This window comes from Pleuronectes platessa, chromosome 17, assembly GCF_947347685.1.
Source record: "Pleuronectes platessa chromosome 17, fPlePla1.1, whole genome shotgun sequence".
In the NCBI taxonomy this organism is placed as follows: Eukaryota; Metazoa; Chordata; class Actinopteri; order Pleuronectiformes; family Pleuronectidae; genus Pleuronectes; species Pleuronectes platessa.
This window is the reverse complement of record NC_070642.1, coordinates 21911505-21926299: the sequence shown is the minus strand read 5'-3', so window position 1 is coordinate 21926299 and position 14795 is coordinate 21911505. Positions and strand designations below refer to the sequence as shown.

The 14795-nt window shown below is 44.5% G+C and overlaps 1 protein-coding gene across 1 annotated transcript in view; it reads right to left on the bottom strand.

Moving 5' to 3' along the window:
- Positions 1-14795, bottom strand: part of galnt14 (UDP-N-acetyl-alpha-D-galactosamine:polypeptide N-acetylgalactosaminyltransferase 14 (GalNAc-T14)) — an 82609-nt gene that overhangs the window by 2699 nt on the left and 65115 nt on the right. The window contains exons 5-11 of the mRNA XM_053444792.1: positions 13724-13808; positions 10674-10777; positions 9617-9743; positions 7074-7166; positions 6249-6332; positions 4982-5126; positions 1790-1909 (exon numbers count right to left, since the gene is read on the bottom strand). Coding sequence (XP_053300767.1) covers positions 1790-1909; positions 4982-5126; positions 6249-6332; positions 7074-7166; positions 9617-9743; positions 10674-10777; positions 13724-13808 — 758 coding nt within the window. The remainder of the gene's footprint in view (positions 1-1789; positions 1910-4981; positions 5127-6248; positions 6333-7073; positions 7167-9616; positions 9744-10673; positions 10778-13723; positions 13809-14795) is intronic.

Sequence of the window (14795 nt, the reverse complement as noted above, 5' to 3'; positions counted from 1 at the left end):
TAATTTAACCTCACTCTGCATTTCCTCGTCTCTCTCTCTCTCTTTGCTGGTCTTGGTCTCTCTTTCTCTCTCTCTCTCTGCTAGTCTCGGTCTCTCTCTCTCTCGCTCTCTCTGCAAGTCTCGGTGTCTCTCTCTCTCTCTCTCTCTCTCTGCTGGTCTCGGTGTCTCTCTACCAGTCGGCTCTGGGCTGTTTCTCCAGTGAATCTTCGTTCTAATTATCCGTCATCGCTCTGCTTCCTGCCTTCTGACACACACACACACGTTTGTAAAGCGGTCTAAGTGAGGACTCTCATTGGCATAATGCATTAACGAGCCCCTCACACTAACCACCCAAACTAAATGCCTTACCCTAACCCTAACCTTAACCCTAACCCTAACCCTAACCCTAACCTTAACCCTTGACCCAAACCTAATTCTACTGCACCTCCAGCTCTGTCCTGTGAGGAGATAGCACGTCTTCTTCTGTGGTGCCTACTGAAACATCTTGTTGAGGGATGAAAATATCTCGACCAGTGGAAGCCACAGTCTCGCGGCTGCAGCCGGACGGTACTTGCTGTCAATCACAATGGTTTCCACCCCCCCCCCCCCCCCCCCCAATGCATGCGGTGCTTTATCGTCTATTTGAATCTAAATTATCCTGATTTATAAAACTGAACATCCTGCTTCTGTATTTAACACGTTACGGACATGAAACTGGAAGAATTCAAGCATCTCCGGAGTCCACGACATTTTCATAAACCATCTGTGTATATGACCGTCTACTGGCAGGTTGGTGGTTCTTCCTCTCAAGATCCACACCCTCCTCTTCATCATCTCTCGTCATTATTTCCTTCCATCTTTTTACTTTTCCCTTCTTTTTACTGCCTTTTGTGAATCCTTTCTCCTCTCATCATCTTCCTCCTTCTCATCTTCTCTCTCTTCATTTACGTTTCCCTCTCTCTCTCTTTTGTAATCATATCTCTCTCTCTCTCTCTCTCAATCTCTCTCTCTCTCTCTCTCTGGCCTCTTCATCGTTCCCACCTGTCACAGATGACTCACAGATCCTGATAACATAATAACAGCAATGACAAAAACAGAGTGAATCACAAACAGCTAAACACACACACACACACACACACACACACACACACACACACACACACACACACACACACGTGAGGACTGTTTTCATGTGTGATCACATCCACATAATCAGTCACACAGACACACACACTAAGCACATTTGTCCACGTTGACTGAACAGTTGGTGAGGTGTAATGAGCTAATCTTCCTCTACCTCTCTCACCGTTTTCTACCCTTCCTTCCCTCCCTCGTCCTCGATTCGCTTTTCCACCTGTGCCTCTCTCTCTCTCTCTCTCTCTCTCTCTCCCTCTCTCCCTTTCTCTCTCTCTCTCTCTCTCTCTCCCTCTCTCTCTCTCTCTCTCTCAAGTGATTTATTGGTTGTCAGGTTGTTCTCTGCTGCAGGGGCTTCTGGGACGCCGTCAAGGAGCCCAGTGGTCAGGTAATGACAAGTGTGTGTGTGTGTGTGTGTGTGTGTGTTATTTCAACCTGCCTGTCCAAAAAGTGTCAAGCATCTGCCCCTGCAGCATGAATGTGTGTGTGTGTGTGTGTGTGTGTGTGTGTGTGTGTGTGTGTGTGTCGATCATCTCTAGATAAATTTAGCTTTAGATTAATTAACATTTAGATTAAATTATCAGCCATATGATGTATGGCAGTGACTCGCCTGCAGGTACACACCACCTGTCGGGCTGTGCGGGTGTGTGTCTGTGTGTGTGTGTGCAGTACAGACCTGCTTGCCGTCGGCCATGTTGCAGGGCATCAGCAGGACCTGGGAGGCGGGGAAGGTGGTGGACAGAGACAGACAGTGCTGCTGCTGACGGATCTGCTGCCCGTGAGTGTACACCCACTCCTGCAGACAGAGACCAGGACAAAGTCAATCGTTTATCTTCATCTTCTCATCTTTTCACAGTTAAAACTGTTTGTCTGTGTAGAGCGTTTTGAAAATACACATTTTGCAGAGCTGCTTTGTTTTGGTTTTTCTGAAAAAAGATGAAAAAGAGGCAGAGACGGGAAGAAAAGCGACATTCAGGTGAAGTATAATTCCAGTTAAAGCTTCAGTTTGTAGGTTTGAGGAGGATCTATCACGGAAATGGAATATAACATGGATAGAGGTTTTTTATTGCTGTATAATCACCTGATACTAAAGCTGCTTCAGACATGGAGGGGCTGTGATAACTCTGATTCCCTAATACAAACTACAGATAAGGGCCAGAGATGCAATAATCTGCATTATTATATAATATGACACCTAGAGTCGGCAGGAGTGGAACTGTTATTGTAGGAGAACAGATTCCCAAAAAGAAAAAGAGAAAAACTACTGTCTAACATGGTCTTATACACCAATAACAAACCTCTAAAACATTTAAGCAGCATCGTGCAGCAGCGCTGATCTGAATTCATAACTCTGACAGTAAAAAATATCTGGTCCTCCACATTCAAATATTCATGTGTTAGTTATTTCAGTCTGAAGTAGAGTTGTAGGTGATGCACGCACACACACACACACACACACACACACACACACACAAACACACACGGGAACTCTCAGGAGGTCAAAGTTCAAAGTAACATCACCCTGATGTATTAATGAGCTGAGAGGAGCAAAACAAACCAACACCACCAGAGAGAAGTGGAACTGGGTCCGTTTTATTATGGTAGCAAACAGGATCCATGGTGAATTTAACCAGTCTGGTGTGTGTGTGTGTGTGTGTGTGTGTGTGTGTGTGTGAATTGAAAGCCATTTTATAAAATCGTTTTTTTTAAAGAGTTTTAAAGGAGGAGGCTTCAGATAAAAGCTGGTTAACAGATTTAGTTTATGCGCAGTCAAAAGTAAAATGTCATGAACTGAAATCGAAGAATCAGTTCAACAAACACGTGGAAACATGAAGTCTGCAGGAAACAAACACACACTGGTTAATGTCTTTAAGAATTATTAATGAGAAGTCGTCTCTTTGCCTATCTAGCTTTATTTCAGATTCAGAGTCTTTATCCACAGATGCTTTGACTGGTTTCTCAGTTCACTCCATAATAATGCCAGTATATAATGATTAGTGTTATATGATTAGATCACATTGTATTCTATATTCACATCTTATTTAAAGCTGGTAATTGGGGAGGTGACGGACAGTGGGAGGTGTTTTGGAAGCAGCTCTGACTCTTATCAGGAACATCTCGGCGCTGCGGGTTCGTTTCACTGTGTGATTGATTTATTGAGCTGCAGCCGAGAGGATGACACTGGAGGTTAATTGGTGCTGTAGCGCGATTCGTCTCGTCTCCGCTGGAGCCTCGTCAGGTTGGGCTGGTTTACATGCACACGGCTCACCTGAGCGCCGAGGCCTTCAGGTGAACACGGCTCGAGATACATGACAGATGTGAGCAGAAATTAAATACACAAGTCGATGAATTAAAGGTTAAAAACGGCACTTGGGTTCAGGATGACAGCTGAAGGCTTCAAGCAGGAGAAGTTAACTGAGCTGCAGAAATGACACAACCGCAACTTCACGCCTGCTCGTTCGCTGTTGGGCTGAAATGTGAGCAGATGTTTCTGAGGCTCAGCTTCACACCCGTCACTCTCGTTTCTGCTCTGCTGTACACGGACGTCAAACCTTAAACCGTGTGAAACCTCCTGTGAATGGAACAGCAGAATACATCTGAATCCCAGATGACTGCTCGGCTTTCTGCAGCGGTGGGTTCACAAATTGGTCTTTTTAATTCTACGACCAATTTCTCCCTCTATGTGAGTGTCGGTGCAAAATGGCGGCTCCAGACAGAAATCCATATTGAAGCCCAATTGAACCTTTAAACCATGTTTTGAAAAAAATCCTATATAGAGCTTTCTGAGACATCATGTTCCCAGGACAGCAAACAGACGGATGGACAACCCTGAAACATCATTCATAAGAAGAATTCACATTTTCATCCAATGCAGATTCTCATTTACTTCGTTGTTTGCAAACATCAGAGGAATCAGCTTTTCTCACTTTTCAAAGAAGAAACTGAAAAATGAATTCTTCTAAGTTGAAAAACATTCCCACTTCAGACCAAAGCCTCAGAACGTGAACAAACAGGATCAAGAGCCGTCCTCCGGGGACTCGTCTTCCTACAGTGGTCGACAAGGGGGAGTTTCTCACTCACACTTGCACTGAGAGTTTAGGGATTTGAACCAGCGACCTTCCAGTCACAGGCAGGCCTCTCCAGCCTGAAGGCATTTCAGCAGTTGACATGTTCGCTCGCTGCTTGTTAGAGCGGATCACAGCCTCCGCACTCGCTCTGCACTCGGAATAATGAGAATCCTGCGGGTATTAATTATGGCTGAGAGAAGGCAGAGCGTGCGCACACTAACACACACACACAGAGACACACACAGACACACACAGTGAGAAAACCAGTGAGAGCAGGTCAGACGTACTCACAAAGAAAAGATAACTGGACAACCACAAGTACAGAAACAGTATACACACATGGACCTGCTCACAACCGTAACACCCTGCCTGTCAATCACTGACACACACACACACACACACACACACACACACACACACACACACACACACACACACACACACACACAGTTGTAGCGTTATTATATTTTCCTTTGCAGACTCTCGTAGGAAATGTATTAACATCCACTAATGACCACAGGGAGACAGCCAGTGGGAGGAGGTGAAGTCAGGTGAACCATATCTCCTCCTCCATCGTAACATATCATCACACACACAGTCACACTCAGGGGTGTGTAGTAGTGAGGAAGAGGAGTGAAGCAGAGTCACCACGACCCTGAACACCAATGAAGAGCGTCACATCCTTCCACCCAAGTTAAATCCATTGTGTTGTTTTTGTGTAGCAACACAACACAACAACATTCACGTGTTTCCTGCCAGTTCCCCATGGAAGCACTGGTTGACTCTGCTGGTGGACCCACCTGGTTGATGGCGGGGACCCCCTCTGTTCCGATGCAGGGCGCCAGCGTGAGGACGGGCGGCTCCTGTCCCTCCAGCCTGCGAGACTCCAGACAGTTCTGCCTCTGTCTGATTGGCCCGGACCGAGAGTCCGAGTCATCTGGAACCCTGACGGAGGAAACACGACAGAGCGGTTAAAGATGAGGTTAAATCTTTGAGCTGTAAACTGAATTATAAAGATTGTTCATATATAAAAAACAAGTGAAGCGCTTATTTTCCAAGAGGTGCTTTGATCTTCAAAGCCACGTTTATCACATGTGGAAGCTTCAGGGTTTAGATGAAATCCGGTCGTCACTTAAAGACTGAGATTCTCAATCATCTTCACCTTATTATCACGATCACTGTTAATTTGATTCATCTGTATTTTCAAAGATGGCGCACTGCACCTTTAACAAATCCGCCGAAGACCACAATTCTCTGAACTCATTACTTCAGAAAGTTTCTCCTCCAATCTTCCTCTTTGATAAACTTTCTCAGTCTTGTTTAATTCACGGCCGGTGCCATAAACTCGGGCTTAAGCCCTGTAGCATTAATTCAATCTGCTATCTCTCTCTGTTTTAATAACCCGTTAAAGGTTATTCTGCGTTTTAAGGGTCAGGTCCGTCTTCCCCCGAGAGCAAGACTGTTAATTCCATTCTTGGGGATTAAAACCTGCCTCCAGTGGATAAATGGGTATTTAAGAGTGAGTGTGTGTGTTGAAGTGAAGAGGAAGCATTTAAATGAAAGAGCTTAAGTGTCTTAAAGGTTTTTGTATTGGCATGTTTGTGAAGCAGTGTATGTGCACTGGGAAAGAGTCACCGGCAGGTCTGATGTTTCAAATGGAGCTCGTTGTTTTATTCTTATTTTCTGTTCCTGTGTTTGTTTCCTGTCGTGATATTTCATCTCCAAATGCTTCATGAATCTTTTATTCTTAGAAATTAGACAGTCAGTCGATACAAGCTTTTCATGAAATATATTATTATTCTTTCAACTAGAAAATGTTCAAACCTCCACAAAGACTCAACAGTCTCCTTATGAAACCACATTAAAAATCACCAGATCCAGATTTTTGTTTTGATTTTAACAAAATTGCAAAGACTCATATAAATAAATAGAAAATAATAAAAATATATATCAATCCTCTAAACATGGCAGATTATTTTCATCCATATCTATGAATTTTTCTCTGGAAACGACACCTTACCTCACGATGTTAAACACACAAACACACACAGACACACACACACTTACTTGAGCTCAGGGTAAACGTTGTCCAGGTACCACTTAAAGGATTTGCACTTGAGCTTCTTGCGGAGCTCCACTCGTCCGTGGACACTGGCGACACACACACGATCACACAAACACAAATATTAGCTCCGTGAAGATTAAAAACACAACAATCAGAAACATTTCCACTAAACCTCAGACCTTGAAATAACCAACAACAGCCCCAACGTTCAGCGAGGGAGAACAATGGAGACGTGTGAAGTGAAAGCAGCTGAGACCTTAAAGCCGTGTTTAAATGTCAGTGTTTACCTGAGTCTGACTGATAAATTCTGACATTTAGGAAAAGCTGTCGGCTTTAAGCCCCGTTCCGTCTGTGTCTCACATTAATCACATTGTAGGGAGTCGCCTCCCTTCACGGGAAAAACACAGAGCTACGAGTTAAACCCTTTCATTCAGGTTCACTGCTCTTTGTGCTCAAAGGGCTTCAAACCACCGGCAGTGACGTGAGCAGGTTTAGGAGGACACCTGAACATCTCAGCAGCAAACGGGGACGTCAGACAAGCTGTCCAACTGTGAGATGTGATGGTTAGAGGCATCATGTCCCCGAGTCGTAACCTGCAGACAGTCCGTTCATCCTATTAGAATGATAAGAGGCCGGGTGGAGACGGTCTGCAGATAACCCAGAGGCTCCACTCAGACGTCTAGGATCACACGGACACGTCCTCTGGTCAAAATACAGAGGATCTGCGGAGCTCAGTGCACGTCTGAAAGCAGCTATAGAGTGTGTGTGTGTGTGTTTCTGTGTGTGTGTGTCTGTGTGTGTCTGTGTGTGTGTGTGTTTTCTCTTACTCTCCGTAGGATTTCCCTCGAGCTGCAGGCCGAGCAGAGTAGTAAAAGAGTCGGAAGTCGTCCATCCACACCTCCGCTGTGCGACGTGTGTTCCTGTTAACACCATCACACACACACACACAAACACACATGTTTAGAGTTCCATCTCTGCTCATTCTCCTGAGAATCCCTCATGGCTAGAAACAGGGACCATTCTTTTTTGCGACACTGCTGAAATATTTGCATTCACAAACCACTGAAACGTCACATGTCTCCTTTAACACGCGTCTTTTCCAGATACACACCTGAAGTCACACACTGATCCGTCGGGTCACATGATCATTGTGATGTTTTACAGTTGATTAAACATGTTTTTATACATGGAGGAGTAATACACACTTTCTCCATCTCTTATCCCCAGTTACTGTTCCCCCTCGTTCTCCTTCTCTGTAGTAATTAGCCATTAGCTGAGTTTCTCTGAGCAGTGAACTCTCCCATGGAAATGACAGAAACCCTCCATTAGAGGCATTACACACACTGGCTGTGGCGGTTTAATGAAAGGGGACGAGAGAGAGAGAGAGAGAGAGAGAGAGAGAGAGAGAGAGAGAGGATATGAGACGCTCGTAGGCACGTCAACACAAATGTGTCACAAACAGGCTTACAATTAAAACCTCACTCCCTGTGCGCGCACACACACACACACACACACAAGGTCACAGCAGCAGGCCGCAGCATAATCATTGTAATCGTATTATTAAGCAGCTCTTTTTATTTTGCGTATTCAGACCCCAGCCTGCCGACGCCGAGCCTCCAGCTGATTGAGCAGCCGAGCAGCAGGCGACCAGACGACAGCGGCTTTGTTTTGTGAGATCAGCGCCGGATGCAAACATCAGGACGTCAGGACACGAGAGGAAGTCGTCTTCGGGGGGGGGGGACAGATGTTGCCTCTGTAACGGCCAACAGGGGGCGAAGTGAGAGGCTCAACGGATCGGCTTAAAAAAACTAAATGAAAGAAGTGTTGGTTTGGATTATTTGGTCGACACAAAAAGTTTAAATGAGCCGTTTGGCTGCGGCGCCGGACCCGTCGAGCCTCAGAGGGAACTCAACCCCCAACCCCCGTGGTATTACTGCTTTGCTCACGCGCGGAGGATTATGAATTACTCTACTTCTAAAGGAAGAATCCGTCTCAGGCGTTCAGCGGATCCCAAGAGTTGTTTTGAGATGAAGTGCTAAAATCTAATTTTGGGGTGAACTCACTTTCGTCTGCTACCTAAGTTTGTCATTTTCAGCATTTTCCCAGAATGCCTTTCAGTGCACGCCTAGGGTTGATGTGGGAAAGCTTTCAGTCATAAAGAGTTCATGTTTCCCTGGTGAACCTGAAGTCTGCAGGAGAAATGTTCCTCCATTGTCTACACCAGGGTTTCTTCCTGGAGAATCTTCAAATACTTCTCATCTCTAAACTCTGTACAACCTCGGCCCAAAGGTTCAGAGAGTCAATAAACCAATAGAAATGATAAATTTGCTGAAATGATGTGAGAAATTTAACAGAATTTATCCATATGATTTCTAATTAGAGAAATAATTGTCCATTGTTTGGACTGTAAATTATTTAGTTTTTGAGATATGAAAATTTCTTCCTACTCCATCTCCCAATGTAACGAAACAAGACGTTAGCCTCTCTGCTAACAATGCTAACAACACATGGTGCCAATGTGTTGGAACGTCCAAAACAATGTCGTCATTAATGGCCTTGGCTGTTTTACATAAAGAAAGTAAGACATGTTTGAGATGATTAGAGTGTAAATGATCGTTTCCTACACCCGGACTCCTGTGCTCTCCTTCTTCCTACTAACAACTTTCCCAACAATTGTGTTTTAAAGAAACAACTCGACAAACAGCACTGGGGTCGCATGTCTACTCAGACCAGTGCAGCTTCAGTCCCCAGTCTCCTGAGGTCACTGGTCACTTCATCCTTGAGTCCAAGTGAAATTCCCCTGTGGTGTTTTTAACCTGAAAACATGTCGCTCTGGATCCTCTGGAATCGGCCTCCTCCTGTTTCTCCCCAGTGAACAACACAGTGTGGTTTACAGGGAGCAGGATGGTGACAGTGCACTTGATATCATAATCCTGATTGAAGCAGCTTCCTCCTTGTAGCCTTGATGAATCTATTTATACCAGATCAATTCACATGCAGTGTGAGCACATTAGTCCCGTTAATGGATTATTGGACTGCCTGTAAACATCCCTCTGTTTGAACTGTGTGAAAAGGAGCAGAGAACAGAATGCAGCTTACGCTAATAGGATAATATTGTCCCCGCAGCTCAAAGGCTCCCAGGCAGCTGTAAATCCACTTTTAACAACGATGTGAGTGGCGTTCGGCGGCGTTACATCAGGGAAACAACCCTAACCCTAAGTCAGCCTGTAGGTAACTAAAAACTAAAGATACCCACATACGCTACAGGTAACAACAACAACACACTGTGGTTTAAAACTTAACACAACAACTGTTCTGCTCTGGAATATAAGTTGTCGTCAGCAGCTGTGAGGACGAGGAGAGGACGTACTTGATGTAGGTGTTGGCGTTTCCCTCGGGGAAGACGTACGGATGTTTCTTCCTGAAGACGTGACCCACTCGGCTGCAGGGCAGGATCTCCAGACTGCCACCACACTGCCACACCCGGAACGAGATCTCTGCACACACACACACAAACACACACAAACACAAACACACCCTTTGACTTGTTGGTTCTGCGTGTGGAAAACATATGAATATGTGATGAGCCACTGATGGACTCCGATTGGTTTGATTGTGTGTCTGTGGTTAGTTCACACGCACTGTGTGTGTTTGTAAGGCCTGTTTTCACTGACATGAGCTCAGCAACACATACACAACAATCAACTTCACCATGTGTGTGTTAGTTTTGATTCATAAAGTTGCTGTTGAGAGAGAGAGAGAAACAGAGAGAGAGAGAGAAACAGTATATATATATATATATATATATATATATATATATATATCTCTGTCTATGTCTCTGTCTATGTCTCTGTTTCTATATATATATATATATAATATATAGAGAGAGAGAGAGAGAGAGAGAGAGAGAGAGGAAGTGAAAATGAGAGCACAAGCATTTTTGATGAGGAAGAGGAGAGATGGAAGATCAAACACCAGAGAGAAGAAAGGAGGACGAGCGAAGTCAGTGAGATGCTGAGATACTGAGACGAGAGCCGAGAGACTGACAGCAACTTGACACAGAGCGAATGAGTGTGTGTCTGTGTGTGTGTGTGTGTGTGTGTCTGTCTGTGTGTGTGTGTCTCAAAGAGAGAGAAGGGAAAAGTTGGGTTAGACTTTCATTCATCTAAAAGAAGCAGCGATGCCCCCCCCCCCCCCCCCCCCCCCCACACACACACACACACACACACCCTTCAGATGACTGCAGGTAGCAGCAGGGGAACCAGATGTTGCAGATCATTAAACTCTCTCCCTCCTGTTATTCAGTTTATTCTCTCACAGAATCGTCTTTTTTAAAAGATCGAATCATCTGTTCCGATCTCTCGCCTCGTTTCTTTATCAGACCAGTGGGACCAGTAGCTGCTCTCTCCGGTCGGGGGATGACTCACCGAAGTTCTCTCCGCCCCAGATGTCCATGGCGGTGTCGTACTTGCCGAGGTGATTGAACCAGGACCTGTCAATCACAAAGAGCCCGCCTGCGATGATGGGCGTCCTGTCAGAGAGAGAGAGAGAGAGAGAGACGGGTGACGGCAGTGTTCAGTCAGGTGATGTTATCTGAGGACACTGGGATTCGTGTGGCTTTGAATTCTCCTCCTGATCAAACCCATCTGATGTGAATATGAGACTCGACTAATTTCAGCTTCAAACTCACACGTCTGATTAAAAGGTGGAAAAGTCCTCAGCTCTAAAAACAGAAGATTTTCTCTCCTGGTTATTTACGAAGCTCCAAACTCAAATGACCTCGTCCACTCAGATGTATCATCGTGAAATACAGAATTGAACTGAGCAGCTGTTCAGACATCGAGTTGTAATTGTTTGTATGTGTTGTGTTTGTTCTGGAAGGAGGTCATGTGACAGGAACCTGACGAATCACAACAAGAGGCCGTGAGCGTCATCGTGTCCAAACTTCTCAGTTTCTGCTCGTCCAGACGAAGACACAAAAATCAACCTCTCAGTTGTATCGGCTCTGAAACTCCGGAGTTGTGTGGACGAAAAAATCCGAGTGTGTGAAATATGGTGCATTTGAATTTAAGGATGCACAAACTTAATTTCATAAAACTCTTTCACCAGCATTTTCTCACCGATGTTTAAATCGATCCAAAGTCAGACTGAATCTGATCGAAGCAGAAAAAACACTTTTGTCCCTTTGTGTTTCCAACAATAGAAAATAGCTTGTGATTTTGCTGCTTCTCACACTCTCACTCACACACACACTCTCACACACATGCACACACACACAGGGTGAATCATGATCTGGACAATGTGACGAGTGAATAGCTGAAGGCCGTCAGCACGTGTGTCATCAAATACCCTGTTTATCAACAATTATCCTGCTGCCACCGCCTGCAAATAGCCCTGTGTGTGTCTGTGTGGGTCTGTGTGTATGTGTCTGTGTGTTTGTGGGGGTGGGTGGATGCACATAAACCTTTTTCAAGCTCAATTTGTCCTTGTGTGTTTACAGGAATATAAATGTTAGTGCATATGTGTGTGTGTGTAAAACGTTATACTTGTGTTGATTGTGGAGCATGTGTGTGACTCAGGGAATGATAAATAAATTAAATGAACAAATAAACAGAAGCAGACGAGGCTGGTGCACATTTCTGTGTGTGTGTGATTACATGTGTTTGTGAGGACGGATCCACGAGGGCAGTTACAACAACATCCTGTCTCACAGAATCTTCAGACACAACAACTCTACAGTCACAAAATGAGCCTGGGTATTCAATTTAATTTGATCAGAACAGCAGAAGGTTTGTTGTTCCAGTTGAAATCTGAGCTTTGACATATTTGACCATCATGGTGCATAATCACAAACATCATATTGTGTGAGACCTTCACTCAGTTTTTACTTTAGCTAGTGTTGGTTTAGAAAGTGCAGGAAAGCAAACGCATACATTATTCTCAAGTACCCGTGTTGAGCGACAGCGCCCCCTGCAGCCACCGAAGTACAGTGCAGTGCTCAGAGGTGATGTCGAGATGTTTGTCAACAACATTTCTAAGAATCATGAAGATAGAAGGAGAAGACATCTTCAAAAACATGCTCTCCACTAATCTACATTAAATGATATCTAGATATGAATCAACTTATTTGGTCATTAAGTATGGTTTGTGTGTGTGTGTGTGTGTGTGTGTGTGTGTGTGTGTGTGTGTGTGTGAGTCCACAGACGGACACAGTGACTCAGTCCAACATCCGCAGGTTGACGTGACACAGACAGAAGCAGCAACTGACATCCAGGTAGAGACGGGCCGTCATAATAAATAAGCCACACTCCATATCTCCTCATGTGCGTCTGAGTCACACACACACAGACCCACACACAGACACACACACAGACACACACCTGTGAGTGTTTAACATTCTGCCTCCACTAAAATAACATGCACCAAGACACATCTTGGCACTGCAGTAAATCTGGGTTCCAGCCACCAATCTGATTTATGAAGCAGGAACAGTACACAAGGCTGTGTGTGTGTGTGTGTGTGTGTTTGTGTGTGTGTGTGTGTGTGTGTGTTGTGTCTGTGATTCCTGAGCCTTGTTTGTTTGTTCCTCTCTCTGGAGCCAATGACTCAGGCCCTGATGATTTAGTTTTGTGTAAACTTGCAGTGAATTAAGTTTTCAGCGCTGCAGCAGAAACGGGTCAAAGTGTTTGTCACTGAAGAATCTTCCTCGTTTATCATTTGAGCGACGATGAGTCACGTCCGCTGAAATGAACCAACACAGAGAACAGGACTTCCTGTGGTTGATGCTTTTATTATTTCTAATAGCAAAAGTTATTATTGATCCTTTCTGTAATCCAGTATTGAATTATTTTCTCTGGCTTAATGTTGAATTTTGATGATTATATTCATATATTGTGTTTGCTTTAGGCCCTGACATCACAGTGTGTGTGCACCTGTTTGCAGTCCACAGTTTACACTTGGAATAAAGAGTCAAGCAGTTTTATTTCCCTGCAGACGCAGCAGAGATCTGCACTTTCCACATCGAGCAGCAGCCTCACGAACACGAGACACTGAACCACATTCAGCAGCAATTAAAACGCTCCACTCGAGCTTGAGAGCGGGAAGTGAAGATCGGGGGTTAGACGCCCACGCCAAACTTTTTCTGACAAGTAGTTAATTATTTGTTTAACTTTCTATAACTTGAGGATAGAGCGGTTTTGAGGAGGAGGAGGTTGTCATGTCGGAAAGCATCTAAATGCACATGAGCAGATTGTGTTGCCTCAGTTTTCCAGTGTTTTAAAACCTGAACACAAACTCCTCTTCTCTGTTTTCACTTCCCTCCACACGTGTTGTCACTTGTCTGCCTCCTCGTTGTGTTCATCTACGGTTAACGAGCTCTGGGGTCAGGATGTGAACAGACCATCATATGCTTGTGTTTACATGTGTGTGTATTGTTGTTGCACACACGTGTATGAGGGCGTGTGAATTTGTGAATTACTTGATCGGCTGAGTCGGGTCGAGCCGACGAGCCCGTTGCTCCGGCGACAGCTGCTCCCACTTGAAATGGAGACTCCAATCAAAACCTGAGAGAAAAACAACAAACAATAAACAATAAACACATGTTTATATTATATTTACAGACAATACTGCAAAGTGCCGAGACCTCATCTCATCCAGTTAAACACCGAGTGAGAAACAAGACAGAACATGTTTTTAACTAATCAGTTAAGTAACCTTTTACAAATTGTGCATTTAGTGTAGAGCCTGATCAATATTGAATTATTGAACATGATTCTTTTATTAGGCTGCAGTTTGTACTATCGGTCGTTTGTTGGCTTATAGAGATTGATGGTTAAACAATACTCCGCTCACAGCCGAGTCAGCGAGCAGAGGAACAGGCCGGTAGCTAAATCTGGTGAAAAAGCTTTTTCCTTCTCATCGGGTCATGTTTGTATTTATGAGTTTTCATATTAAAATATCGCTTTACGTCGATTCCAATGTATCCGTGATGGATCGATATCGGCCGATGATATTGTCTCTGAGTCCTCGTCACATTGCTTCAGTGGATTTCTGTCTTTTACTTTCTGTGTCAATAAGATCATCGATTTGTCTGCGTTGATGTGAGTAAACGTGTGTGTTTGCTGATTCAGCACAAGAGCCGGTCATGGAGTCCCCTCCCCCATCAGTGTGTGTGTGTGTGTGTGTGTGTGTGTGTGTGTGTGTGTGTGTGTGTGTGTGTGTGGATCAATGAAAGTCCATTTTATACCAATCTTTTTTATATTATGAGCGACGGCTTCATCTATAATTAAAACGTCCTTTGTGAGCCCAACTATCACCATCGATTCCTGTGTGTGTGTGTGCGTGTATTTGTGTGTGTGTGTGTGTGTGCGCGTGAGTGTGGGTATGTGTGTGTCTGTGTGTGTGTGTGTGTGTGAGTGTGTGTGTGTGTGGTGGACAGGGCTATTATCAGCATTGATTGGCAGACGGCTGTTACCAAGAGAAGAAGATTGGAAGAAGACAGGCTAATGGAAAGAGAGAGGGATGATGAGGCTCTTCGGGGAGATTGGCTT